This window comes from Ovis aries, chromosome 11 (genome assembly GCF_016772045.2).
Source record: "Ovis aries strain OAR_USU_Benz2616 breed Rambouillet chromosome 11, ARS-UI_Ramb_v3.0, whole genome shotgun sequence".
NCBI lineage: Eukaryota > Metazoa > Chordata > Mammalia > Artiodactyla > Bovidae > Ovis > Ovis aries.
Genome location: NC_056064.1, coordinates 54,590,585 through 54,615,676, shown reverse-complemented (window position 1 = coordinate 54,615,676; position 25,092 = coordinate 54,590,585). Strand labels below are relative to the sequence as shown.

Genomic DNA, 25,092 nt, shown 5'->3' with positions numbered 1-25,092 from the left:
CCAGCGCCCCAGGTTCCCTGCCCACAGTAACCGTGCCTGTGCCCCGTCGGGTGTGGAGTGAAGGGCTGGGGGGATGTGCAGTGAATGGCCAATAGCTGCACCCCCACCTCCAGCACTGCTTCTGCCAGGCCAGCCCTCCCCTCAGCCCAGCTAGACCCCTGACTATCTCTACAAGTAGCTGGGGCTGGGGCAGCACGGGAGTCCAAGGATTTACCAGCATCGTCTCAGCGCGCCTCCTGAAACCCTCCAGGTGACCCCAACCTGGTTTCTGCCCCTAACAAATCTCTCGAAAGTCCCCCAAGCTTCCACGGTTCCTTTGGGTCACGCCCCTGACCCCTGCTCCTCATTGCTGACCCCCGCCACCCCACCGCTAAAGTTCCAGCTTTTATTTTATTGAGGCCCCAGGTCAAAAGCTAGTCCTATCTTAAGGAATATCATTTAATTCATTTCAGACGTTGTCCATACAAAGTTAGCGTTACTTTAAAAAATTACGACCATGATATAAATTGGTAAAAAAAAAAGTCCTGATTGACCTTAGGCAACCCCTGGGCGCAGGTCCACAGGGTGGCCCTGCCCCTTTCTTGGCAGAAGTGAGGCAGAGGGTGGTGAGCTGGTTGGCATCAGTCCAGCCCCAGGAAGCTGAACACTAACTCGAGGGGAAGGGCTGGCTGGGAGGGCTGGGAGGGCCTGGAGGCCCTGGGGTGGGCTGGTGGGCTTAGCTTCTGTTGGGTAATAGCCCAGGCTCTCAGCTTCCCAGTCCAGCTGCGTCTCTTTGCTCCTTCTTTGTCCCAGACCATGGCCAAAGCCTCTCCCACCAGGTCTGGCCCAGGAGCGTAATGGGGAGGCTTACCAGGCCGCTGATGGAAGCTGGGCATGGACTCACAGGGCAGAGAGGGGAGGGACAACAGGCAGGGGGGCCGTGGCCAGGCAGGGCTGGGAACCTGGCAGGAACCCCAGCCTCGTCCCTAGGAGGAGCTAGCTCACAGTAATGGGGCGGGGTGGGGACCGTACCAGCAGAGCCGGAGGTAGGGGCTGAGCAGCGTCCCAGGACCAGGAGGGGTCCTGACGGCCGGGCAGTGGAGGTCTGTCAGGGCCTGGGCCCTGAGCTGCAGAGATGTATAGGCTCCGAGTGTCCCCAAGCCCAGGCCTGAGGAAGGGGGCCTCGGCCCCACAAGAAGCCCACCTTTAGGAGCGTCTCCCCTCAGACTTGGCCTCTCCTGGGGGAGGGAGCTCCTGGGAGCAGGGCCAGCCCCATGGGGTCTCTGGGGTGTGGGCAGGGTGCTGTGCAGGTGCACAGCTCGGTCCAGACACAGTCCCCGCATCCTCCGAGCTGGGTGGGAGCAGCCACACCGGCCCCACCGGGCAGGTGGTCAGTGTAGCACCTGGTCCAGCTCGTACTTCTCGCAGAAGCGGCTGGTGAAGGGGAAGCAGGTGAGGTATTCGACCCAGGGCCAGTGGATGGGGTAGACATACAGCCAGATGACCAGCGAGGCGAAGAGGCCGGCGAAGACCACCAGCGACACCAGGATGAGGGCGCGCTTGCGGTACTTGTCGCTCGTGCCGAAGGTGATGTAGGGCAGGAAGGCGAAGGCCAGCAGCAGCCCACTGAGGAAGCCGAAGATGTGGGCGATGTTGTCGATCCAGGGCAGGAGGCCGCAGATGAAGAGGAACAGCACGATGGCCGACAGGTTCAGGAAGGCCTTCCAGGGCCGCTCCAGCAGCTGCCAGCTCTGGAAGAGCTCCACGAAGAGGCAGGCCAGGAGGCCGAACTGCGACCCTGCAGGGCCCACCTGGGGCGGGCAGGCGGGGCGCAGACACGGTCACCTCCACGTGCCGGGCGGGAGCCCGCGGGGAGCCCTGGGCACAGCCAGGCTGGAACCCTGGGACCCACGTCATCCTGTCCGTGAGCTCCTCCAGTGGGGACCCCGAAGCTGAGGGCCGAGGTGGAGGGGGAGGTGCAGCCAGTGCTGCCGGAACCCAGCTGGACTCGTTCCCCCCACCCTTTCTGCAGACACCCTACTATGCGCACAGTGGGCACAGCGAGCAGGACAGACACTGAACCAGCCCGGAGCGTGAGGGGGAACCGACCAACGAACCCTGCTTTCTTAGCAAGAACGGCCCCACGAGGGCGACTTCACACGGCCCCGCCTGTAGCTAAGGGGCGCAGTGGTAGGCGGTCACGGTCACTGAGAGAAATGAAGCAGGGGCTGGGGGTGGGGGCGGTCCAGGAAGGTCTTTCTGGAGGTGACCTCTACACGTGACCTGGGGGCATCGCTGCTCCCTTGTGCCCAGGGACAGACTAAGGAACTGGCCAGGAAGCCCCCAGCTTAGCTGTCCATCGACTGTTGAGCCTGACACGGCGGGGGCTGTGCATCCCTCTGGCTGACCCAGGTAGGGTAGTGGGGGTGGGGGGGCAGGGAAGGAAGTGGCAGGGCTAGCCCCACCCCGCCCACTCCCCAGAGTGCCCCGAGTTCCCCACCTCTGCCCGGTACGGGAGGAAGAGGGCGCTGGCGAGGTTGCCGGTGATGCCACTGAGGATGAAGATTATGGAGATGCGGTGCCAGCCGGCCAGCTTCTCCAGGTCACGCAGGATGGTCATTTGGAAGATCACGGACACGAGGCAGTGGACCACGCTGGGCGGGGACACACGGACATCAGCTTCCACCCGTGGCCACCGGCTGGGCACTTGGGGGGCACTGGGGCCCAGCAGGTTGTGCCCTGGCTCAGGGGCCCTTCCTCCGGGGGTCCAGGTGGGCGGGCACCATGGGGGCCTGGGGGTTGGGCAGCGAGGCGCCTCTTACCCAGCGTGGAGGAACAGAGACAGCCAGAGCCTGTAGAACTGATCGGGGACCTCGGGGTTGAGGAAGGGCAGCAGTCCACACACCTTGTCCAAGCAGTGCACCTGGGTCGAGCACATGGTGGTCAGTCCCTGGGACCCGGCTGGATGGAAGGCCCTGATATGCGGGGTTGGGACTGGACACCCGCTGCAGGAGGGCGTGAAGGCTGCTCACCGTGCCCAGGGCCCCGCCTCACCTGGGAGCAGAGCGTGGCCTTCTCGTGGAAATAGCCGTGCATGAACTCACAGTATTCGCGCGTGGTGATCTCACAGCTGGGGACAGGGAGGCAAGGGAGGACGTCAGGGGACTGAGTCCCAATCCCTCGCCTGGTGTCCAGTGCCTGGCCGCAGCAGGCATCACTGGCAGGATGGGTGCCCCTCTTCAGGGACCCTCACAGCATGGACAGAGCGGCAGCGGGGACAGCGGCAGAGGAGGAGCACAGGGGCTCAGGCCCGGGGTCCAGGCCGGCTCACCTGCCCTTGGTGCCGATGCAGCAGGGGCGGCCTCGGATCTGGCAGTCCATGTGCGGGAAGCCCGAGAGGTTACTCTTGGCCTGCTCTGTGCAGATCTGCCGGGAGGGGCACGGAGCGGGGATGGGGCTGTGCGGTGGCCAGGTGCCTCCCTGCCCTCCCTGGACTGCTCTCCTCCCCGCTCACTCACCGGCCACTTGGTGATGTCATCGGGCCAGATGTGGGCACCACTAGAGGCCGGCTCCTCGCAGGTTCTGGAAGTAGAGATTGGAGGGGGCAAAATGTGGGGCCTTGGCACCCCCAGCCTGCCACACCCCCTGGTCAGCATCCCCAGTCTGCCACGCCCCTCAGCCAGCACCCCCAGCCTGCCACACCCCCCGGCCAGCACCCCCAGCCTGCCATGCCCACTGGCCAGCACCCCAATGGGTGGCACCAACTACATGACACTCAGCCTCGTCTTCTCAGAGAGCTCAGCCATGGGTACCTGGGGTCCTGGTTGCACACGGCCCCAGAAGTCCGCTTCTGGCCCGGATCAGACTTGTCCATGCGGGGCCCCGTATCATCCTGCCACTTGACGAAAGTGGCCAGAGTCTCCTGGAGGATGGGGAGGGGCTGGTCATGGCAGGCTGGACAAGGACATGGGTAGGGGCCCCTCCAGGGCAGGGGCTCATTCCCTACTGTCCAGGCCTCTGGCTCATCTCCCAGACCCCCACCCCTCGCTGACACTCCCAGGACTTAGCTTTCACTTCTCTGGGGCTGGGGAGGTTGATACCCTCCCTGTGCAGGCTGCCTACACTGGGTGTGAGGCCAGGGAGGGGGCGCGAGCCCAGGGAGGGGGTTGTGAGCCCAGGGAGGGGGGCGCGAGCCCAGGGAGGGGGGTGTGAAGCCAGGGAGGGGCATGTGAAGCCAGGGAGGGGGCGTGAGCCCAGGGAGGCCAGTGGAAGGATGGACGCAGGGCAGCGGAAGGATGGACGCAGTGTGCTCACACTGCCCCTGCTGGCCCCTCCCCCAGGCTGGGCCCAGCGGAGCCGGCTCGGGACGGCACGGGGCTGGGAGGGGCTGCAGGGCCCAGGCCCCCACCGAGCAGTCCTTCCTTTGGGTCTGGATGCAGCCCGAACGGTCGTTTTGGACACAGCAGCCCGAGTCCCGCTCCAGGTCTCGCTCCCGCAGCACGAGCTGCTCGATCTGTTGGTCCTTCCGGATGCAAGGCGAGAACTTGGCTCCCAGGTGGATCAAGTCGATCTGGGGAGGGGGCCGCCGGGGTGGGGATTGTGAGCTCAGGCCCAGACCTGGCCAGTGCGTTCCTCCCGAGGGTGCTCCTGCTGAGCAGGGCTTCCGGGATAGACACAACCCCCCTCTCTGCCCAGCTGGGGGTGACAGAGGCAGGTGGCTCCCTGCTGAGATGCCTCCGTGCCTGGGCCCCTCACCGAGCTGGGGCCGATCCAGAAGTTCTCCTGCTGGATGTACTTCACGCTCTCATACACACCTTTGTTCCTGAGCACCTGGTGCAGTGGTGGAAGGAGGCAGGGTCAGGGCTTTCCTAGTCCCAGGGAAGGGCTTCCAGGAAGGGGCTGAGAGGCAAGGCAGAAGAGAGCCCAGAGCCCCTCCTGCCTGGGCCAGGTCTGTGCCTCGGAGGGACCGGGTAGCCCAAGACAAGGATGCCTCTTGGAGGGGAGGCTAGGATTCCCAGGATGGAGACCCCCTTCCCGAGCCCCACGCACCAGCTGGGTGGTGATGTGCTGGGCGAAGCCCACAGGAGCGATGCCATACGTGCCGATCACCAGCAACGTGATGATGATGTGGACAAAGGTCAGCCAGTAGGTGAAGTAGGGCCTGTGGGCAGGGCCTTGGGTCAGCAGAGCTGGATTCACGCCCCTACCCTCAGGCCTGTGACACCCAGCTGCCGACTGCTCCCAACCCTCCACTGCTCTGCTCAGACTCATCCACCACTGCAATTCTTAACAAGCACCTCTATGCCTTTCTCTCCCCCCTGAAACCCTCCCCGTGGCTTCTCGCTGCTCTGGGAATCAAGTCTAACGCTGCTCACTCCCACTGGTGGCCAGGCCTTGCTGCGCCTGCCCACCTTCCTGGCCTCCTTCCTCTCCTTCTCTTGCAGCTCTGGGAAGGCACCCCGTGCTCTGCAGCCCCGGGGCCTTTGCACACGATGCTTCCTTGGCCCCGTCTCTCTTCACCCAGCTGACTGCTGCTCCTCCTGACCACACACCTCCCCACCCTCTGTTCACTCCTTCTCTGTCCTCCTCCGGGACACACTTCACAACTGCCATCACTTAATTTTTTGTGATCTGGGGTTCAATGTCTATCAGGTTGTTGCTAACTGTACACAGAGAATAGCCTGTTCCCAATCCTCTGGCTTCCCCAAGGTCTTGTACATAGTCCCTCTCCACAGGCCCCTCACTCGGGATCAACGCTTCAAACCACGCCTCTGATCCACCACACCTGCCCTGCTCTGCTGTCCCAGGGCCTGTGTGGCACTCAGTGAATGCTTGTTGTCTGGGATCCAAGGAGAAAGCGGGCCCTGCAAGGAGAGGCAGCAACACCCGACAATTCTTCCTGGGTGACGTGCACACTCGCAGGGTGACCCCAGGGACTGACCCTGCTTCCCCGACACATAAGAGGTGCTCATCAAAGGCTCGCTGAACAAGGAGGGATGCTCCGGGAGAGGGCCCAGGGGGATCTGGAAGCCCCTCGGTCCCTCCTGGGTGGCTCACAGCCCCTCTCCCTGGGCCTTCTCCTGGGAGCAGCCCGCCGGGACAGTGAGCACCCCCAGGTCTCAAAGCGGGCAGGCCCGGCCGGCGGCTCACCGGTGGCTGTCGAAGCTCTCCAGCTGCCGCTGCACCGTGCTGCTGATGCTGCGGCGGTAAGTGCGGTTCAGCCAGCTGCCCACTACGCCCAGGCCGTAGTGCCGCTTCTTCCGGTCGAAGGCAAAGTGCTTCACCTTGGAGGCGATGCGCTTGCCGCGTTTGGTGGGGGGCACCGGGGCTCGGCTGGACTCCTTCCTGGTGAGAACGGCGGTCTCAGCCAGGTACCCTCACCCCCTCCTTCCCACGAGGGGAGAACCAGGAGGGACCTGCAATCTGGGGAACCCCTCCACCCTGCCCCCCACACCCGGGGCCACCACCACGCTCCACCGGGAAGACTGCCCAGAACTCACAGGGGGATCTGATCAGGGGAGACTGGGGAGGCTGAGTGTGGGATCCCCCGGAAGTAGCTGGCGGAGAGTGGGGGCGACTCAAACACGTCATCGGGCATGGAGCTCATTTCTTCCTAGGGTAGGGGTGGAGTCGGGGACACAGAAAGAGACAGTGTGAGGAGTTACTGTCCCCTGCCCTGCCCCCCCAACAGCTCAATTCAAGGGCAGGACAATGTTGGACAGGCTCCCGGGGAGAGAGGAAGGGGAGACATGCGTCTGCGGGCCCTGATAGTGGCTCTTCCGCTGGCATCTGCCCCACCCCAGGCCCTTGCTTTGCCAATGAAAGATGGGGGGCCCGGGAGCTCCGAGAGGTGGCACCCCAATCCCACGGACAGGCTTCTGGACATCTGAGGGGCTCCCAGCAGAGCATGATGGGAGGCCGGGTCTCTTCCCCCAGTTCCCGCCCACCCCAGCCCCCTGACCCCGAGGGCCCACACACCCCATGCTTGCCTTACTAAAAAACGAGGAGTCGAATGTCTCTGCCCCGTCGACCGCGTCCTCCTCCAGGGAGCTGGGGTAAGCAAAGCTGCACTTGACCACCTGGCTCCGCTGTCCCGTGGCCTCCAGCACCGAGCGCCCCTGTGTGGGGCAGAGGCACGGGCGTCAGGCCCACGGGAGGTGGTCCTGCCCCGACACCAAAGGGGTGTCAAGGCCATCCGCCCGGGGAGGTGGGACCCTGTGCAGAGCAGGAGCATCTGCAGAGGCCGGAACTGGGCTCCAGCTCCTCCCCCGGCCTACACACGGTTCTCTCTCCGCAGTTAGCTGCCAACTTCTCCTGGCAACCTCCCGCCTTCAGGCTTGGGTACCTGGCACCCCTGGCACCCCACCACTCACCCTGCACCCTTACTCCTGAGGTTCGGGCTTCTTGGCACAGCACACGGGGCCCCTGCTGACCTTTCTGATCCCACCTCCCATGATTCCTCTTGTGACCACCCTTCACTAAAACTACCTGCTACTGCCTCTTACTCCCAGGCCTTTGCATAGGCCGTTCCCTCTGCTGAGAATGCTGTTCCCTTCCTGGTGAAACTTTCTTTATATCTCCCAAGTGCCCTCTCTGACATCAGCCCCTCTCCTGGGCAAGACAGGGCAGCCTCTCCTCTGGGCGGGCCCCAGCACCTGTCACACCACATGGTGACATCTTCCCCTCACCCGAGCTGAGGGCTCTTCCAGGGCAGGGACATTGGCTCAATTCTCTTTGCGGTGCCCCCATGCCCAGCATGTAACGGGGGTTCCACAAACACGGGTCAGGGAGCGGTGACTGTACATTTCACTTCCTACTTCTCCTGTGTGTGTGTCGGTGCAGAAACCAGCTGCCTGTACTAGGGAGAAGCTGGGCTAGAAGGATGTGGATGAGTCTGCCTGCTGGGCTGTAGCCCCCTTCTCTGCCCAGGGATCCCGGAGCAGCCACTGCCCTGGCACAGACGCAGGTGCCTGGGAGGGGGGAGAGGGAGCGGGCCGGGCACAGGTGTCCTTACCTTAAGCAAGGCTGCAGCAGCTTGAAAGCTCATGTGGGCCACAGAGATCCTCTTGCGGCGGGGCAGGTGGGAATAGCCCGAGCGGACGCTGGTGAAGGAGGTGAGGGAAAGGACCCCGGGCGTCAGCGGTGGGTGCGGGGCGTGGGGCCGTTCCACCTCTTCTGGGTGGCGGAATGCCCGTCCTCGGGCCAGGGGGTCCACGATCTGGACAGGAGGGAGGCAGTGAGCAGAGGCCGCTGGGCGCTGGGCCCCTGATGGCCCTGTCCCCGGCTGGAGCCCACCTTGGGCATCTTGCAGGGCTTTGGGGACTCGGTGTCCTGGAAGGAGGGCACCTCTTGGCTGGGGAGCTCCAGGTCCCGCTGGCACGAGGCCTTGAGCCGGCCGTAGCGCACGCTGCAGTGGTGAAGGCTCCGGCGCTGCCAGTGCTGCCGCTTCAGCTCCCAGTCTCCGCTGACCCCGAACCACTGGGCTGCGCCCCTGCGGGGGCGGACAGGGCACAGGGCACATGTCACCGTGGCGGCGGGCCACGTGTGTGGGGAGGCAACAGGGCGCGTGTGTGTGCATGTGTGTGCAGTGGGAGGTGACAGGACATGTGTGGGTGCAGTGGGGGGTGGGGGGGCAGACTGACCCCCCCGACTCAGTGTCCAGGGACTGGACGGGCAGAGGCGGGGGAATAAAGTCCAGGGCCTGAGGGCTGAGCTGGGGGTGGGGGGAGCTGCTCTGCACTGCAGGGTCCATCCTCAGCTCCTGGACCCTCTGCAGCCTCCTTGCTGGGTCTTCCTGCCAGGCACAGAGCCGCCCGGGCCTCAGTTTCCCCGGCCTAGAACATAGGCTGCTTGTCCACACCTCCCACAAAGGGGCTTGGGGCCTCAGAGTGTCAGAGTCCGTCGGGTGGGGAGGGGGGGTCTGCTGCATGGGGGAGCATGTAGGCAGGGGCGGAATGTGTGCTCACTTGCGGATGCTCTGGGACAGCGAGGCCTGGCGGCGGAAGCCAGGACGCTTCTCCGGGCCACCCTCCTGCCATCGCCCTCTCGGCTCCTGGAGGCTGACGCTCTTCAGGAGGGCCGGGTTCCTGGGCCTCTGCCCTCCGGGTTCCTGGAGGCGGGAGAGGGAGACGGGCTGTGACTCCGTGGAGCTCCGAGCCTCCCCGGCTGCCTCTGCTCTGGCTTCCGATGTGAAAACCCAGACAGGACAAACCTCGACCCCAGCTGACCCTGAGCCGCTTTCTCAGAAAAGGGTCAGATGGGCCCTTTTCTAGTGTGTCCGGGAGCCTGGCACTCACTTCCCCAGGTCCCCATCCAGGGCTCCCCTTCTAGGTCCTGGCCGTGGCTAAGCCGTAGGCTGGCCCGGCTTTGCGTGTTTGAAAGCGCCCTTGGCTTTGTGGGTGGCACGAGATCACCTCCCCGGGGCCCTGGGCTGCGTGGGAGCCCACGCTGTGAGCAGCAGATTCTCGATGGACTCTATGGAGCGCTGGCAATGGTGATTCATCCCCGTTCTCCTGCACAAGCAGAACGCTGAGAGTCGGGGTGCCCCTTCCCCTGAGTCACAGATAGTCTACCGCCCGCAGAATGGCTGGGGCCGATGGGCTTCCCTGGTGGTCCAGTGGCTAAGACTCTGTGCTCCCAGTGGAGGGGACCCAAGTTCAATCCCTGGCCAGGAAACTAGATCCTGCGTGCTGCAACTAAGACCTGGCATAGCCTAATAAAAATAAATAAAAGAAGGGACTGGGGCCGGAAACAGCCAATTCCCAGGTGGGACTGACAAGAGTTTCCTATTTTCCCTGGCTGGCCATGAGACTGAGTTCCTAAGTTCAGGAGTCACTCCCAGTGACATTGGGGGCCAGGAAGGAGGGGGTGAAGTCTACAGCAGGGGCTCCAACAGGCTCCAGAAGGGCCCCCTTCCAGGAAGTGAAACTGCCCTAAAGGTGCCAAGGGACACAGTGGGGGCCCCTCTTACCTGGGGCAGCATGCTGGCCTGCTCGCTCGGGGCCGAGGTCTCAGGCGGAGGGATGGTGATGGACAGGTTGGGCGGCTTCCGGCTCTGCAGCCGGCTGCTGGACACCGAGGAGACCCTCTCGCCATTCTTGTCATCAGAGGCCATGGTGGGCAAGGGGGCAGGGCAGCTGGAAGGGAAACAGAGGAGGCACAGGTGTATTGTCGAGAGGCGGCAGGACAGGGGGGACACGGGGACAGTGTAGGGTGTCAGGGCGTGCTACGGCGGACAGCCTAGATTGAGAACAACCCGTGGACAGTTGGTTCAAAACTGACTCCGATACTAAACCACACAGCAGCACGCTGAATCGGGCTGGGTGGGGTATGGCGAGAAGGTCTATTTTCATCCTTCATTTGCATTCTAGGCCGGCGGGAGCCTGGGAGGTCCCCAACTTGTCACCTCATTCCGTTTCTGGTCTCTCTGCTTCAGGCGAGGACCACACCCAGAAAGGAATGTGAGGACCAGGGATGTGATCTTGGCTTGCCCATCAGTCTGGCTAGAGCAGGCCAGGGGGCCAGAAGGCAGATTCCTTGGACAAAGGGCCCTGCCTGGGGCAGGGCTTCGGGAGGACAGGGAGAAGGCTCCAGGCAGCCCTCAAATAAGGGACCCGCATCTGTGCAGGGAGCAGGGTGGTTCTCAGAGAAGGAATCCCTGGGCTGCGAGCGAGGAAGAGAAGGTCCAACCTAACTCCTGGGAACATGAGAAAGCCGCCGTGCTAGTCCCTGTCCCCCCAGACTACCAAGTTCCTCTTTCAAAGATAAGTGAAACTGCCATCTGTCTGTTACTTTGTTCTTTTCACAAAGGAAGAATATTACATCTTAATGATAAAAATGATACATGAGCACTGCAAAAGAAAAAAAAGACCCAGACGACTAAAGAAGAAAGTGAACTGCTGGCCCGCCTGTCACCCCGTGTTCCAGGAAAGAGCTTGGAACGTGCCTCCAGGTACTTCTCTGCACCTGGAAAAGGACACAATACTTAACATTTCCTTGTTGTTGTTTAATTGCTAAGTCGTGCCCAACTCTGAGACCCCATGGACTGTAGCCCACCAGGCTCCTCTGTCCATGGGATTTTTCCAGTCAAGAATATCGGAGTGGGTTGCCATTTCCTTCTTCAGGGGATCTTCCCGACCCAGGGATCAAAGCTGCATCTCCTGCACTGGCAGGCAGATTCATTATCACTGAGACGCCAGGGAAGGCCACTTAACACTTTACATGCACGTCTATCATTTCTCGACAGCATGGACATCCTTCTCTGTCAACGCAGACAGATCTACCTGATCTGTCTTGAAGACTGGAAATGTTTCTAAGAATGGAATGTACCAAGATTTATTTAACTCCAGACTGATGGTTGCTTAGATTTGTGTCCAGTGTCAAGGAACACCCTTGCCTACATCACGTGTGTTGTGCTATGCTATATCGCTTCAGTGGTGTCCAATTCTGTGTGACCCCATGGACTGTGGCCCACCAGGCTCCTCTGTCCATTGGGATTCTCCAGGCCAGAACACTAGAGAGGGCTGCCATGCCCTCCTCCAGGGGATCTTCCTGACCCAAGGATTGAACCCGTCTCCTTACGAATCTGCATTGGCAGGTTCTTGACCACTAGCACCACCTCCAAGTTTTGTAACAGACAAACAGTAGAAGGGGAATGACTGGACTGAAGAATAAGTGTGTCTTGAATTTCAGTGGAACTTTCCAAATGGCCCAGCCAGGAGGAAGTAGCAATTTACCCCCATCTGGGGCTTTTCCATCCTCCCAGGTGCCAGTGACTCCCATACCCTCTTTGACCCAACAGAACGAACACCCTCTGACTTGACTAGTCTCTCCACTTCACCTCTCACTCTGCCCTGTGACCTCTGTCTTGCTAAAATCCTTTGCTGTTCCCTCTCCCTGCATCCCAAGGCTGCTGGGGCAGGTCTAATTTCTCTTCCCTCATATCCATCTTCTGATCGGGGTGGGGCCACATGTGGCCAGGGTGCCAGATGTCAGGGCAACACAGCGGCCACCTTTGTTTCCAGCCTGCCTGCTTCCTCACCCCTGCCTGGTCCCCAGGTGAGGCACCATCGCCTCTCACCGGCAGGGTCCCAGCAGCCTCCTGACTCCTCCTGACCTGCTGCCCCCTCGAGCCCCCACCCCAGGACCACTTCCACCCAGTGGCAGAGTTCGCCTTTTTCAACACTAGGCCAGGATCTCCAGTTCTCACTTAAAACCAAGTCCAAACTTCTCACCGGGGCTGCTGGGCCCCTCGTCCACTTTGTCTCCTCCTTGGTCCCCACCCTCACCCCAATCAGGCCACCCGGGGTCCCTCACTGCCCTACACCTGCCAAGCTCTATTAGGAGGTGCTGGGGGGTCATGGTCAAAAGCACAGACAGGAGCTGGGTAGCCCGGGGTTTGACCTGCATCTGATCACTGGTCACCTAGGTCCTCTCCTTATGGGGGGGAGTAACCCCCTCCCCTAAAGAGACATCCCAGGCATCACATGACTGCACGCATGACACGCACTTAGGTGGTGCGCCCACGGACACTCGTTCAGGAATGTTCACAGCTCCACGTTCACTGGAACTCAAAGGTGGAAACAAGCCAAACGCTCATCAAAATACAAGTGGGAAGAGGGAGAGATGAATTAGGAGCTTGGGATTAGCACATACACACTACTATATCTGGGGCTCCCGGTGGCACAGAGGTAAAGAATGAGCCTGCCAATGCAGGAGACGCATGGGACGAGGGTTCGATCCCTGGGTTGGGATGATCCCCTGGAGAAGGGAATGGCAATCCACTCCAGCATTCTTGCCTGAGAAATCCCATGGACAGAGGAGCCTGGTGGGCTACACAGTCCACGGGGTCACAAAGGGTCGGATAGGACTGAGCACACACCCGTTCCTTCCTTCCTCCTCACTACTATATACAAAACAGACAATCAACAAGGACCTGCTATGCAGCACAGGCAACTGCTCAGTATTCTGCAGTGGGTCTTCCCTGGTGTCACAGTGGATAAGAATCCATCTGCCAATGCAGGGGACACGGGTTTGAACCCTGGTCCTGGAAGATCCTACATATCGCGCAGCAACTAAGCCTGTTCATCCTAACTTCTGAGCTTGCACTCTAGAGCCTCTGAGCCACAACCAGCGAGCCTACGTGCTGCAGCTACTGACTCCCGAGCGCCTGAGCCTGTGCTCCACAGTGAGAAGAGCCACCGCAAAGAGACGCCCGCACCCCACAACCCAGAGGAGCCTCTTCTCGCCACAACCAGAGAAAGCCCGTGAACAGCAACAAAGACCCAGTGCAATTAAAAAAAAAAAATCTGCAGTATGGGAAAAGAGTCTGAAAAAGGATAGATATACGTACATGTATAAGCGAATCACTTTGCCATACACTTGAAACTAACACATGATATGTCAGCTATAGCCCAATACAAAATAAAAGTTTAAAACAGGGCACTATAATCTATGGGGGAAAAAAGAAAAAACTTACAAATGGGTAAACAAACTGTGCTAAATCCACACAAGACACTATTACTCAGCCGCAAAGCGGAATGACTCGCTGAGACAGGCTGAACAGAGATGAACCTGGAGCACGTTACGCTAAATGAAAGAAGCCAGACACAGACAGAACACATACTCCAGGGGTCCAAATGCAAGTTCAGAAGAGGCAAGTCTATACACTGAAGAATGAGTCATGGCTTAGGGCTGGGGGTGACAGCTAAAGGACGGGGGATTCCTTCTGAGATGATGAAAATGTCCTAAAGTAGATGAGTTTTACATGAATTGTATAAATTGAATGTGAACTATATCTTAATAAAGATGGTTAAAAAAAAAAAGTTACGTGCTCCATAAATGTTGGGCCTTTGGTTGGGACCCTGCTGGCTCTCTCCAGATCAGATTAGCGCTTGTGCACAGCAGGTGGCTCCTTCTCATCATTCTGGTCCCAGCTTGAGTGCCATCTCCTCCAAGGAGCACCCCCTGACTGCCTGAGGCAGCACCCCTCCCACCCCATGTGTCTCTCCATCGCTTCACCCTGCTCGTCTCCCTCTTTCTGCCTTATTCACAGCTGAATCCCTACTGTCAGCAGAGTGCTGGCCCACGGGGTAGCATCAGTACATATTTGTTCAAAGTCAGATAAGCAAGCAAGGAAAGCAGCTGGTACCTGGGGTCCATGCTACTCGGCTACCCAGTTACCTACCTTCAGGCTGTGGGCTGAGCTTGTGGTTCCCTGGGTCTTGTTGCTGAGGACTTTAGAGCATGTTCTAGTCCTTTCCTCACTCTGCAGAGATGCTCTGGGGTCAAGTCTCAGCTCTGTGGCGAGGTGGCTGGATGCAGAGACAGATGGAAAGACAGACAGATGACTCCAGGTCATGCAGGGCCGTTTCCTTGGTGCTCACAGCCTATAAGGAAGTGAAGGCAGGCTCAAGGGGGTATGTCAGGACCAGTGTATCTTTCCATCTTCTTGACCTCAGTCTCCTCATCTATAAAATGGGGATAATTCTACCAGCTTCAAAGGTGGGAGATTAAGAAATAACCCCTCTTCTCCCCTTGTGATGATGAGCTAGGTTCTTTAGAGCGCCCGGACGCCAGGGGCCTCTGGGCGTGTACCTAACAAAACCACATAAAGACCCGGCCTCTGGGCTGGGAACCATAATCAATACGCTCCCTACTTTCTTTTCTTGTTTCTAGAGAGCTTCATTAGAAACACTGAACTTTTAAAAACGCAGGCATTATTGGCTATCTTCTGATCAAGATTTCTTTTCAGTTAAACAAAGGCAGATATTCAAGGCAGTGTTTAAAGGATTCAGACATGTTTTGGCTCTTTAACAATTAGTTTAGGTGAAATCTTCTTCACTTATGCCTGCAATGCAGGAGACCCGGGTTCAGTCCCTAGGTTGGGAAGATCTCGTGGAGAAGGGAATGGCTACCCATTCCAGTATTTTTGTCTGGAGAATTCCATGGACAGAGGAGCCTGGTGGGCTACAGTCTGTGGGGTCACAAAGAGACACAACTGAGTGACTCACACATACACACCATAAAAGGATTAAAAAGTGAACAACTCGTGGGACTTCCCTCGTGGTCTAGGGGTTAAGACTCTGTGCTTCTGCTGCAGGGGGGGACAGTTTGGTCCCCAGCTGGGGAACTAAGATCCCACATGCTGTGTGCTGCGGCCGAAAGAAAAAAAAAAGTGAACAGCTTGAGGGCATGCCTTTGTTTCTGAGAAGTCCACACAGTGGGCATGCTGGTATAGTAGAGTAGGGGCCCCTTGATGGAGCCCCTGAGGGCTGCTGCGGGCAGGACGGGGTCAAGGCCCCAGGTGGGCCAGGCCTTGCCTGCCCTTTACCTGCATTATCCTACTCTGTCTTCAAAACTTGCTTTGAGGTAGATATTATCAACTACCTTTTTGTGAATAAGAATGGAGGCTCAAAGGGGTTGAGTAACTTGCCCAAGCTCACACAGCCAGGATGGGGAGCAGCTGGGACTCAGGCTGCTCTGGCTACAGGGCCCGAAGCCTCTTTGGCCACAGGCGCCCCTTCTCCCTAAATCAGGAGTACACCTGCAGCCAGAAAGCCTGCTATCAGGGAGACAGGGCAGAGTCCAGCCTGGAGAGAAACTTGGTCGAACATCTCAGCACTTTGCAAGCCGTGCTCCTCAGTGGCCTGGGGTCACCAGAGGTGCCCAAGGGGCCACCATGGGGTAAGCTGGAGGCTGGGGGAGGGCCCGGGACCCCCCGATTCCTCACGGCAGCAGTCCTCTGGCTTTGAGCAGGGCCTCTCACCTCTAGTCCTACAACTGCAGATGAGAGCTCTGGGTACAGAGTGGGTGCCAGAGAGCTATCTGAGGCCCAGCTGGGGGCCCGGGATGCTTCCTGCTTAAGACTTGACCAAGACTTGGGCATTCTTCCTTCTTTCCCACGTGTGGGGAGTGCTGACCTGCACCCCAGGGCAGACGGGCAGTAGGCAGGCGCCTCAGACGCCACTTGGCACCACTCAGGGGACTGCTCCAAGACAACAGCCTCTCCTGGGGCCCCAGCACGGAAACTTCTCCCGCTGGGCTGCCCCTCGGACCAGGGCGCAGTGAGAGGGCACCAGGCGGGCACCGCCCTGGGAAACTGACACCAAGGACGAGTGGAGGCAGCGGGGGGAGGCTGGGGGTGAGTCTGGGGCTGCCAGGCCTGAGCTCAGTAAGGTCACCAAACAGTTGGATCCCTGGTTGACTCAGAGCTCCTGATGAGAAGAAGGGCAGACCCAATCCAAGGCTGGGGGTGGGGGGACTGGACCCACCCCAGGGAAATCCTAGCAGTCCCAAAGAGAAGTGGCCAGTCCTGGAGAGCAGAGGCAGGGCAGGGGCGCCTTTCACGTGGAGCCATGTAACCATCCTCATAGTGTGGTGCCCAGAGCCTTGGCCTGTAAGCAGCGTGACCTTCATGGCCTCAGTTTCCTTCTCTGTTGAGCAAGGGGGGTTGGACAAAATGATGTCCCGCCGTGACATCCTTGAGCCCACATATTGGGCATAAACACACCACTTTGCCCCAGTCACTCTCCCCCTGCAGAGGGGATATGCCCCCAGCTGATGCAGACACGGGGGGTGGGGGCACCCGAAGCCCAGCCCCTGCCTCCAGACTCAGGGAGGGAGGAGCTGGGGGTGGCAGGTGCCTGGGGTAGATTCAGGGGTTGTGGACAGACTCTGGGCACCCGCCATAACCCAAGTCTAGGGCGTGGAAGAGCCCAGATGGCAGAAAAAGTGCTGGAGCGCTGGGAGCACTGGGAGCGCCTACCCCGCCCAATGCTTATCTCCTGCGCCCCAAAAGTGCTTGCTCATTGCAGAGGAAATTGTGACATCCTGGGACCAGGCTTCCTCCTGACCCAGTCACATCCGCTGCTCTCTGAGAGCCCCCCGCCAGGCCTGCCACAGCATCCAGCCCATGGGTCGGGGGTGGGGAGGTTTGAGGGCTGGACCCACCTGGCTGGACCACTGCCACCTGCCCATAAAAATTCTGGCCTTGGTGGGGGCCTGTCCCAGAAAAAGGCCTTCAGTCCCAGGGCACCCAGGAGACCCCAAAGGGGGCTGGGGAGAGGAAGGGGGTCCAGCCTGGAGTAGGGGGGTACATACCCAGAGCAAGTGCAGTACAGAGTTCAAGTCACCCCAAGGTACACCCAGGGTCTGAAACCCCACCGCCTCCACGCCCAGAGGCATAGCCTAGGATCAGACACACAGGGCAGAAACGCAGACTCAGACACTGCACGCTGGTTTCGCCAGGGAATCCGGTTTCCCCACAGGGCGGGGCCGGGCACCACCAGCTGAGCCCTGTCCTGGCAGCCACAGCCGCCAGGGCAAGCCAGGCCTCCCCGCAGCGGGTCCCCCGCCAGAGCCCTACCAGGGCAGGTGCCCCCTCCCCAGGCTGCATGGGCCCACCGTTCCCGCCCCCCCTGCCCCCAGGTGTGGTTCCATCCCTGGGAATCTGGCTCTGGTGTCCTGCTTCTCCCTCCATCTGCCCACCCCCACCACACCGACACACCAGCAGGTTTCTGAAGCCATCCCCGGGTCTTGCTCACGGTGGATGGATTTTCCACACCCCTTGGGGCTTTGAGGACCTCCCGAGCCAGAAGCAGGCAGGGCAACTTGACACAAGGACTCAGCCTGAGTGTGGCCAGATGTGGGGACACAAGGGAGGGAGGGGGCCCTGGGAGGAGGGATGAGCAGCCCCTCCCAAGAGGGGCTTTCTGAACCATAAGGTCAGGAAGGTTAGGGGATCCCCCAAAGCGAGGGCCTCAGGCACCCTGAACAGAGGAAGAAGAAACCACCATCTGGCCCAGAGGTTCCCCCCAGCTGGTGGCAGGCGGGCAGTCTGGAGGGAAGGGAGGCGGCCAGGCAGCTGGGTCCTGCCTGTCCCCCCCGCTGAATCACAGGATGTTGGGGTGAGGGCGGGGGGCAAGGAAGTGGCCTCTCCCCGCTCTTGCTTCCCTGTCACAGAAACTGAAACCCGCTTTTTTCCTCCCCACAGCCATTCTAGGAACCGGGTCGGTTTTAGAAAGCGGCAAGGAGGAAGCGGGCCCTCGGGCGGCGTGCAATCCCCCAGTGCAAGCCCTGGTTCTGCTGAGCTGGGGTGGGGGCCGGGGGGAAGCGGGGGGCTGCTCTGGCTGCAGCAAGGGGCAGCTTACGTAAAAGGTGCCACCTGGCCAGGATCCCTACCCGCGGCCCCACGCTGGCCTGAGCAGCCAGTGACTCACCCTGAATGCCTCCCTGCCCTGGCAAGAGTGAGTGTGGATAGGAGAGCCTGGCAGGAAAGAGCCAAGAAGGCCAGCTGAGGGTCGGACAGGACCAGGAAGACCAAAAATGGACAGATGAAAAGGGAGGGAGGCAAGTGTCCCAGGTTGGGGCCGCAAACCCCACCATCAGAGTTAGAGGAAGGAGAGTGGGGAGGGGATGCCCATCTGTCTCCAGAGGCCAGCGGGAGCCCTCCCCGGGACCCCCTGCCTCCTGGCAGGCATCCGCTTCCCCAGGGGAGCCAGCCAGCAGACTTATTTCACAGGCCGCCCTTCAGCCCAGTTACCCTCAACGGAGAGGAAAAATGAAACCACTTGTGGGTTGGCGCCCCAACCACAGGGAGAGGCCCCACTCACAGGGGCCTGGAAGGCCTGGATTGATCCTGCTTTCTGCTCAAACTCGAGAAGATACAGAACCTGAGCACAGGGTCAAGGGCCTGGTGACCTTCCCCATCCGAAACCAGGCTCGGGCTTCCCACGACCGGGCTGGGGTAGCTTGAGAGTCATGGCCAACCACAGACCCGGGACGTGGGCGCCAGGCTCCAGGCCACTGCCAAGAGCATGCAGGGGCAAGGAGGACAGGTTGCCATGTTCCCAGCCCCCACCCCGTACCACCTGGAGGTTTGCTCAGGACCACACACCAGTGGGGGGCTGGCCGGCAGAGATGTGAATGCCCCATCCCCTGTAGGGACCCCAATTCCAAAACCCAGCTGGAACTGCCCAAGCCGCATGGCCCCCCATCCTAAGGTGTAGGGCACTGCTGGTAACATATGGGGACAGGCATTATTGGGAGGGAAATGCCACCAGATGGCCCCAACCAACCACAATGCTGTGCCCTGTCCACCACGGTGCCCTCCCGGAGGCCCCATTGGGAATCTCTGGCCTCCAGGAGCTGCTGATGGAAGCAGACCAGGGACAGCAGCTGGGCAGAGACCTTCCAGACCTCAGACAAGTAGCAGCCTCCAGCGGCTGGGGGCCGAAGGCCGCTCAAGGACAACAGCGGGAAGGGATGGAGCGGCTGGGTCCTGGGATGCTCTGCCTGGCAGCCTGGCCTCCTCTGGGAAGCTGGTCTTTTCCCTCCTGGTTCTACTGCTCCTGGAGCACAGCCGGAAGGCTCTGGTCCATCCAGGCTGGATACCAGGGCACAGGAGGGAGCCTGGTGGGGTGAGGGGCACATGAATCGCTGGGCACCACACTGACCCAGACCTGGCGTGAACCAGGCTTTGCTCCAAATACTCATGAGGAGTTTGCCTCTCTCAGGATCTGCAGGTACTGGGAGCTGGGTTTCCACTGGTCCTTGGAACTAGTAGGACCTAGCACATGCTCAGTGGTTGGGGGGGATGGGTGCAACACGGGTAGGGGAGGAGGAGAGGCCCATGTCCCTCCCGCTGGGGTCTCCCGGACCCTGAGGCGTCTGCAGACACGACCAGCCCCGGCACACAGAGCAGGCCTCTGTCTTGAGCTTGCGAGGGCGGAGGCCACCCAGTTCCCATCCACGCCTTGTGGCCTGGCTCCAGACAATGAGAACGCTGTCCCACTTGGGGAGACGGGGTCAGAGGCCCAGCCCTGAGCACTGTGTGATATTAAGCAAGCCACTTGGCGTCTCTGAGCTTCAGTGTGTTATGGGGTCACCCTGGGAGGCTGGGGAGCTGAGGGACAAAGCCTGATATTCACAGAAAGGTTAAACACTTCGCCCGCTGTCACTCAGCCACTGTTGGGCCCTGGGCTGCCCAGGGTCGCTCACCTCAACACACTCAGGACAGGGCCCCGGGTGCCCCTCACTCCTGGAGGCTGGGGTCGGCCGTTAGCATGGAGCGAAGATGCCAGGCAAACACTTTTCAGCTTGTAAACAGTCATTAAGGAGCTAATAAACCAGACTTCCCAGAATCCTGCCCTGGGGCTTGCTCCATCCCTGGAAGAAGCTGGCCCCAGTCCTGACGCCTGCTGCGTAGACGTGGGCCAGCCAGGCCCCTCAGACCAGAGGGGCTCTCCGCACGCATTACCAGCTCTATCTCTCCACCTTGCTTTGGAGCCACTGAGGTCCTCTTATCGAGAAATGGGAGCTGAGAGGGCTCACACTCTAGCTTGGCCTCCTATCTACTGGAAGACTGAGCAAGTTATGACTTCTGAGCCTCAGTGTTCTCTGCTGTGAAATGGGGTGATGCAGCAGAGATGACATGACGTGGTGAATGCCCAACGCCAGGGAACATTGGTGGAGGGTAACTTGTAGCTTCTTTTATTCCTGGCTGGCCTCCGCCACCATGGCTGACTTGGTTTCTACATCTGAGCCAAGCGGCCCAGAGGCAGCAGATCTCTGACAGGTGGGGAAGCTGAGGCTCGGAGAGGTAAAGGCACCTGTCCAAGGTCACACAGTTAGGCCGTGGGGCTATGGCCTCCTGCCATCTGGATACTGGTGAGGCGAAGTGGCAGAAGAAGGGGGTGGTGACTCAGGAGCTCGAGTGAGTTTGGGGTGCACAGGCCTTTGACTCATGAGTCCTTCCCCGCCCCCCCAAGTAGAAATGACATCATCTAACGCTTGGTGGCACTTCCCAGCTTATCTAGGGCTTTCACAAACATTCTCTCATCCTTGTCCTTATCTCACGATTGTCATTGGCTGATAAAGCCATCAGCTAATGAGCCAGGGCTTGGGCAAGACAGCAGTTCCAAGGCCGGCTTCTACCCAGTCCTGCGCAGGTCCCCCTTCTCTTCCAGGCCTTCTGGGGTCTGCACCCAGGGGCAGGACCTTGGGAGAGCCATCAGGAGAGGGGACGACCACCAGAGGATCCTCGTGGCACAAGCTCTGGGGCCACACTTGGGAGGCAGAGAAAGCCAAGCTGGCCTGGCTCCCGGCTCCAGACAGCCCGGCCAGCGGGGAGCAGGGCTGAGGGTCACGGCCTCCACAAAACCCCCCACCCCACCCAGCAACATGACGCACACACTGGAGAGTGGGGGCCAGCGGTTCACAGCCTGGTCCTCCCTTCCCTCCCTCCAAAACCCACCCTCCATTCCCGTGGCCTCCATGATGCTGAGGCCCCCCACCCCAGACCCGGCTACTTCTAGAGGATGACACAGCCACGATGCTATTCCACAGCCTGTTCTCAGCTTGTCCCCCCAGCAGGCCATGGTAAGACCTCTGGCCTCACCATGAGTCCATCCCAAGGGCACACGGACATGTCCCTGTTACTGTGATGTTTCTGTTACTCCCTCACCACGCTCCTCGTGCAGCCAGACACCTGCCCAAGCTTCACATGAACCACCACTGGAATCCTCCCAGGCAGACCATTGTGACCCCGCTGTGGAAACTGAGGCACAGACTATTTAAGGGACCCTCCCCTCCATCCTACTGACCACACTCTAATAGCCCAGGCACCTGCCAGAATCTGTGCCTTGCTTTTTGGCTCGCCCAGCTGAGAATCACCCCCTCCCACTGCCACCCCCACCCTCCCGGCCAGCATCCCTGATGGGTCCCCCTTGTCTGATCTGCCCACTTAGTGCCAGCCACTTTTCTGGATGGTCGGATGGCATCACCGACTCTATGGACATGAGTTTGAGCAAGCTCTGGGAGATGGTGAAGGACAGGGAAGCCTGGCGTGCAGTCCATGGGGTCGCAAAGAGTCGGACATGACTGAGTGACTGAACAACAACTTTCCTGGAAGGTTCAGAATATGCCTTCCCAAGGCTCTGAAACCGCAAGCCTTGCATCTGGGTCCCTAGATAAACTTACTGAACGAGGGAACGTGGACACAGTGGCTGTCTGTACTGCTCTGATGCGGAGAAGAAAATGCTCTCTTTATGCTGGTCCTGAGAGCAGCCCTTGCTTCGCAGCCTCCCCACTGTGGTCACCACCCCTCCCCCAGGCTGGCCCAGCTGGATGGGAAATCGGGAGCAGAGGCGTGAGCTCACTCTGGAAATCCCCAAGGGTGGCCAGGGCAACACTAAGGTCTGCTCCAAAGTGGGCGTCACGGAGACCCGAGAGGACCTGCAGTCTGGAGTGTACATCCCCTTCGATGTTGCACAAGGCAGGTGGCGGGGCCACCCTAATCCTGCCACCCCTCATCCCAACCCACAGGGAAGTGCCAGATGGCTCATCCAAGTCACAGGCACAAACATACCATCCCTTGACTTCCTGCTCTCATCTGAGGCCTCACCTGGGGAAGAGTTTACACAGCAAGTCACACAGCCTGCAGAGAAGTCTGGCCACCACCCCTGACCCGGAGCTGGGCTTGGACCCCAGCGACCCCCACAGTGCATTTATGGCATGATTCATTCCTCCTCTTAGAGGACCAGGAGTCCCCACCTTGGGCAGTGAGCGTCTGCCTGTGTGTGTGTGTGTCCAAGTGTGTTACACCAGGTACTGCTGCAGCTCAGAAATGAGTAAATGAGGTAGAAGTCACCTGGTACTCTGTTGCCAGCTGGTGGCACAGGGTTTTAGGGCTGGACTTGGAAGAGGTGGCCCAGGTTCAACGTGAGGCCCTGCTGATTACTTCCTGAACAGCTTTGTGCAAGTCTGACGGCTGCTTTATGCCTTCAGAGGCACACAGAAGATGGGAGGTCGCTATTACAGGTTGGTTTTGTTTTTGTTTTAGCTGAAAAGGTGAAAGCCTCACTCCAGCCTTTTAAAGTTAAAAGATTAAAAGAAGCCCCCCAAAGCAAAAGTCAAACCAGAAACTGCCACTCCGACCCCACCAGGGTTCCCAGGTGAGAAGGCCAGGAACCACACGTAAACAGGATGGAGGGTGGGCGTGGGAATGGAGATTGTCAAGAAGTGGGCAGGGAGGGCAGTGAGGGGGCCTGGGCTCCTGGGCGTGGACAGCTGCTTCATCCCATCCTGCCCTCTCTATGACAGCCCCCGCTGCAATTCCCTGCACAGCGGGGAGCCCAACACAAATAATTAATTCAGAGTTGTCCCTACCGGGAAACCCCCTGGCCTGTGGCTCCGGTGAGCCCCATCTCTCACTGGGGCTCTGCTAACACCAGGAGCAGGGGGCGCCTCGCTGCACTAGCATCAGGGCCCACCCTGGGTCTCTCATCTCACCCAGAGTTCCCACAGCCGCCGAGGAACTTTTTACTGCAGGAGGGAAGCAGACTGTGAAGAGGTAAGGAATGTGTCCTGTTATTCCTTGGATGTTATTTTCCTGATATAAGTGACTGAGGAGTTAGGAGTAGGTTCAGAAGGGAAAATGACAACTGGTCACATGGTGTCAGGCATCCAGGCCCGCCCAGCAGTCAAGGGTTGGGCAGTCTCTGAGCACAGAGCTCACCCCCTTCCCACCCTCCACACTGTGCGGATGTCTGACCCCCAGGGCTGCCCTGGCTCACCCGGCATGGGAGGTGCTCTGGGGGTGAAGCACTCCAGGACCCAGCTGTGAGAGAGTCCCTGTTTCCAGCCCCTCCCCATGGCACCCAGAACTGCTTAATGCAGGGCCTGGGGTTTAAGTAGGAAAAAGGCTGGTGGCACCAAGGGCAGCCTGCTGTTGGGACAGGACTGCCCTCACGCCTTCTTACTGCTTATCTCATTTGGGTTTCTTCCTCCTCTAACCTGGTGAAACTGAGGCAGGGAGGGGCAGTCAGTGAGAAGTAACCTGATGAACCGGGTACCGCTCCAAGCTCAGCACAGCACTCCTGACACTTCCCGCTGGATAACTCTTCATGGGGTAGGGGGCTGTCCTGCACACTTCAGGATGTTTAGCATCATCCCCAACCTCTACACGCTAGATGCTGGGAGCCACAACACTCACCCTCCCTACCCCACCGCCAGGTGTGACAACCAAAACTTCTCCAGACACTGCTGAATGTCCCCTGGCAGGCAAACCACTCCCCCAGGCACGTTTGAGGGTCACTGCTCTGAAGAAGCTTCACTTTCCACCCTGCTCTGCCTCACCTACAGTGACCGTAACAAGACACAGACGCTGGGCCCATTACATTTCAGCAAATACCACCCACACAGGGTCCTAAGGCTAGCCATTGGGAAAGAGCAGCCAGTCCACGTGGGGTGTAGGTCCGCAAGCCCTCCCCTCCTCAGACTCTCCCTTCTCGGCTCCAACTCCAGGCCTTCTCCCTCGGCCTTCCACCCCGGGCTCCTCTCTGCCCTGGAGTTAGGGGCTTATACTCTAGAGACATACTCCTCTCTAACTCAACGCAGTACTCAAGCCCCTCTGTCCAGAAGTCAGGACTCCTGGGTCCAACTTCTGAGCTCCGGTCCGGCCTGGCTGCAGCACCTGTTTCCACCCCGGCGAGGCCGAACAAACTCCCCGGTCGCTGCAGCTCACCCAGGAGAAAGTGGAGGGGCGGGGAAGGTCTGAATTCCGGGCGCTTCTGGGGTGAGGCGGGACTGCGCGGTCCTGCCCTGGGGCTTTCCCCCCCGCTCTTCCTCCTGGGACTTTAAACTGCGGCCCAATCATCCTGTCCCCGCCTCTGGTGACTCGTGGCCCAGGGACCCGGGAGGTGTCTTATCCGAGCTGAGCCTAGGGGCCAGCAGACCCGGTCCAAGGGCCCCGTCCCAGTCCAGCCCCGGCCTCGGGTATCGGCCCACGTGGAGCCAGCGCCGGACCCTTCGCCGGTCACTCACCGCGGCCCCGGGCGCGACCCCGCGGCCCCTCTGGCGCCCGGTGCCCAGTCGCCGCGAACCGACCCCTCCCGGGGCCCCGCGCTCACCTCCCTGCGGCCCCAAGTCCCCGGGACTCAGCTCCTAGCTGCGCCGGCCAGCCGCTGGGTAGTGGCTCCCGGGGGCGGGGCCCCAGCGCTCCGCCTCTTCCCTACCTGCGCGCGGTCGGCGGGGGCGGGGCCGGGAGCGGGGCCGGACGCCTGGGCGGGTCCGGGTCCTGGAGGCGGGGCCGAGCTCTGGGTGGGGCGGGGCCGA

General features: G+C 60.2%; 1 protein-coding gene across 15 annotated transcripts; it reads right to left on the bottom strand.

The window, feature by feature from the left end:
• Nucleotides 1-424: 424 nt before the first annotated feature.
• RHBDF2 (rhomboid 5 homolog 2) lies at nt 425-24,916 on the bottom strand. Of its 15 annotated transcripts, none has more exons than XM_060394987.1 (22): nt 24,888-24,916; nt 17,080-17,166; nt 16,251-16,412; nt 15,001-15,131; nt 14,165-14,366; nt 9,950-10,115; nt 8,946-9,088; nt 8,275-8,470; nt 7,994-8,197; nt 6,969-7,097; nt 6,480-6,592; nt 6,130-6,324; nt 5,029-5,140; nt 4,735-4,809; nt 4,388-4,549; nt 3,792-3,901; nt 3,498-3,561; nt 3,311-3,405; nt 3,034-3,109; nt 2,802-2,902; nt 2,480-2,633; nt 425-1,790 (listed from the first exon to the last, which is right to left on the bottom strand). In XM_060394987.1, exons 6-22 carry the CDS (start codon nt 10,091-10,093, stop codon nt 1,371-1,373), a joined length of 2,493 nt encoding a protein of 830 aa, XP_060250970.1. In that variant the 5' UTR covers nt 10,094-10,115; nt 14,165-14,366; nt 15,001-15,131; nt 16,251-16,412; nt 17,080-17,166; nt 24,888-24,916; the 3' UTR covers nt 425-1,370. The 15 variants fall into 15 exon arrangements, with proteins under 15 accessions (XP_060250970.1, XP_060250976.1, XP_060250972.1 ...); XM_060394993.1 differs by having other exon boundaries at nt 14,165-14,291; XM_060394989.1 differs by lacking the exon at nt 24,888-24,916 and adding an exon at nt 17,486-23,453.
• Between the last annotated feature and the right edge of the window lie 176 nt (nt 24,917-25,092).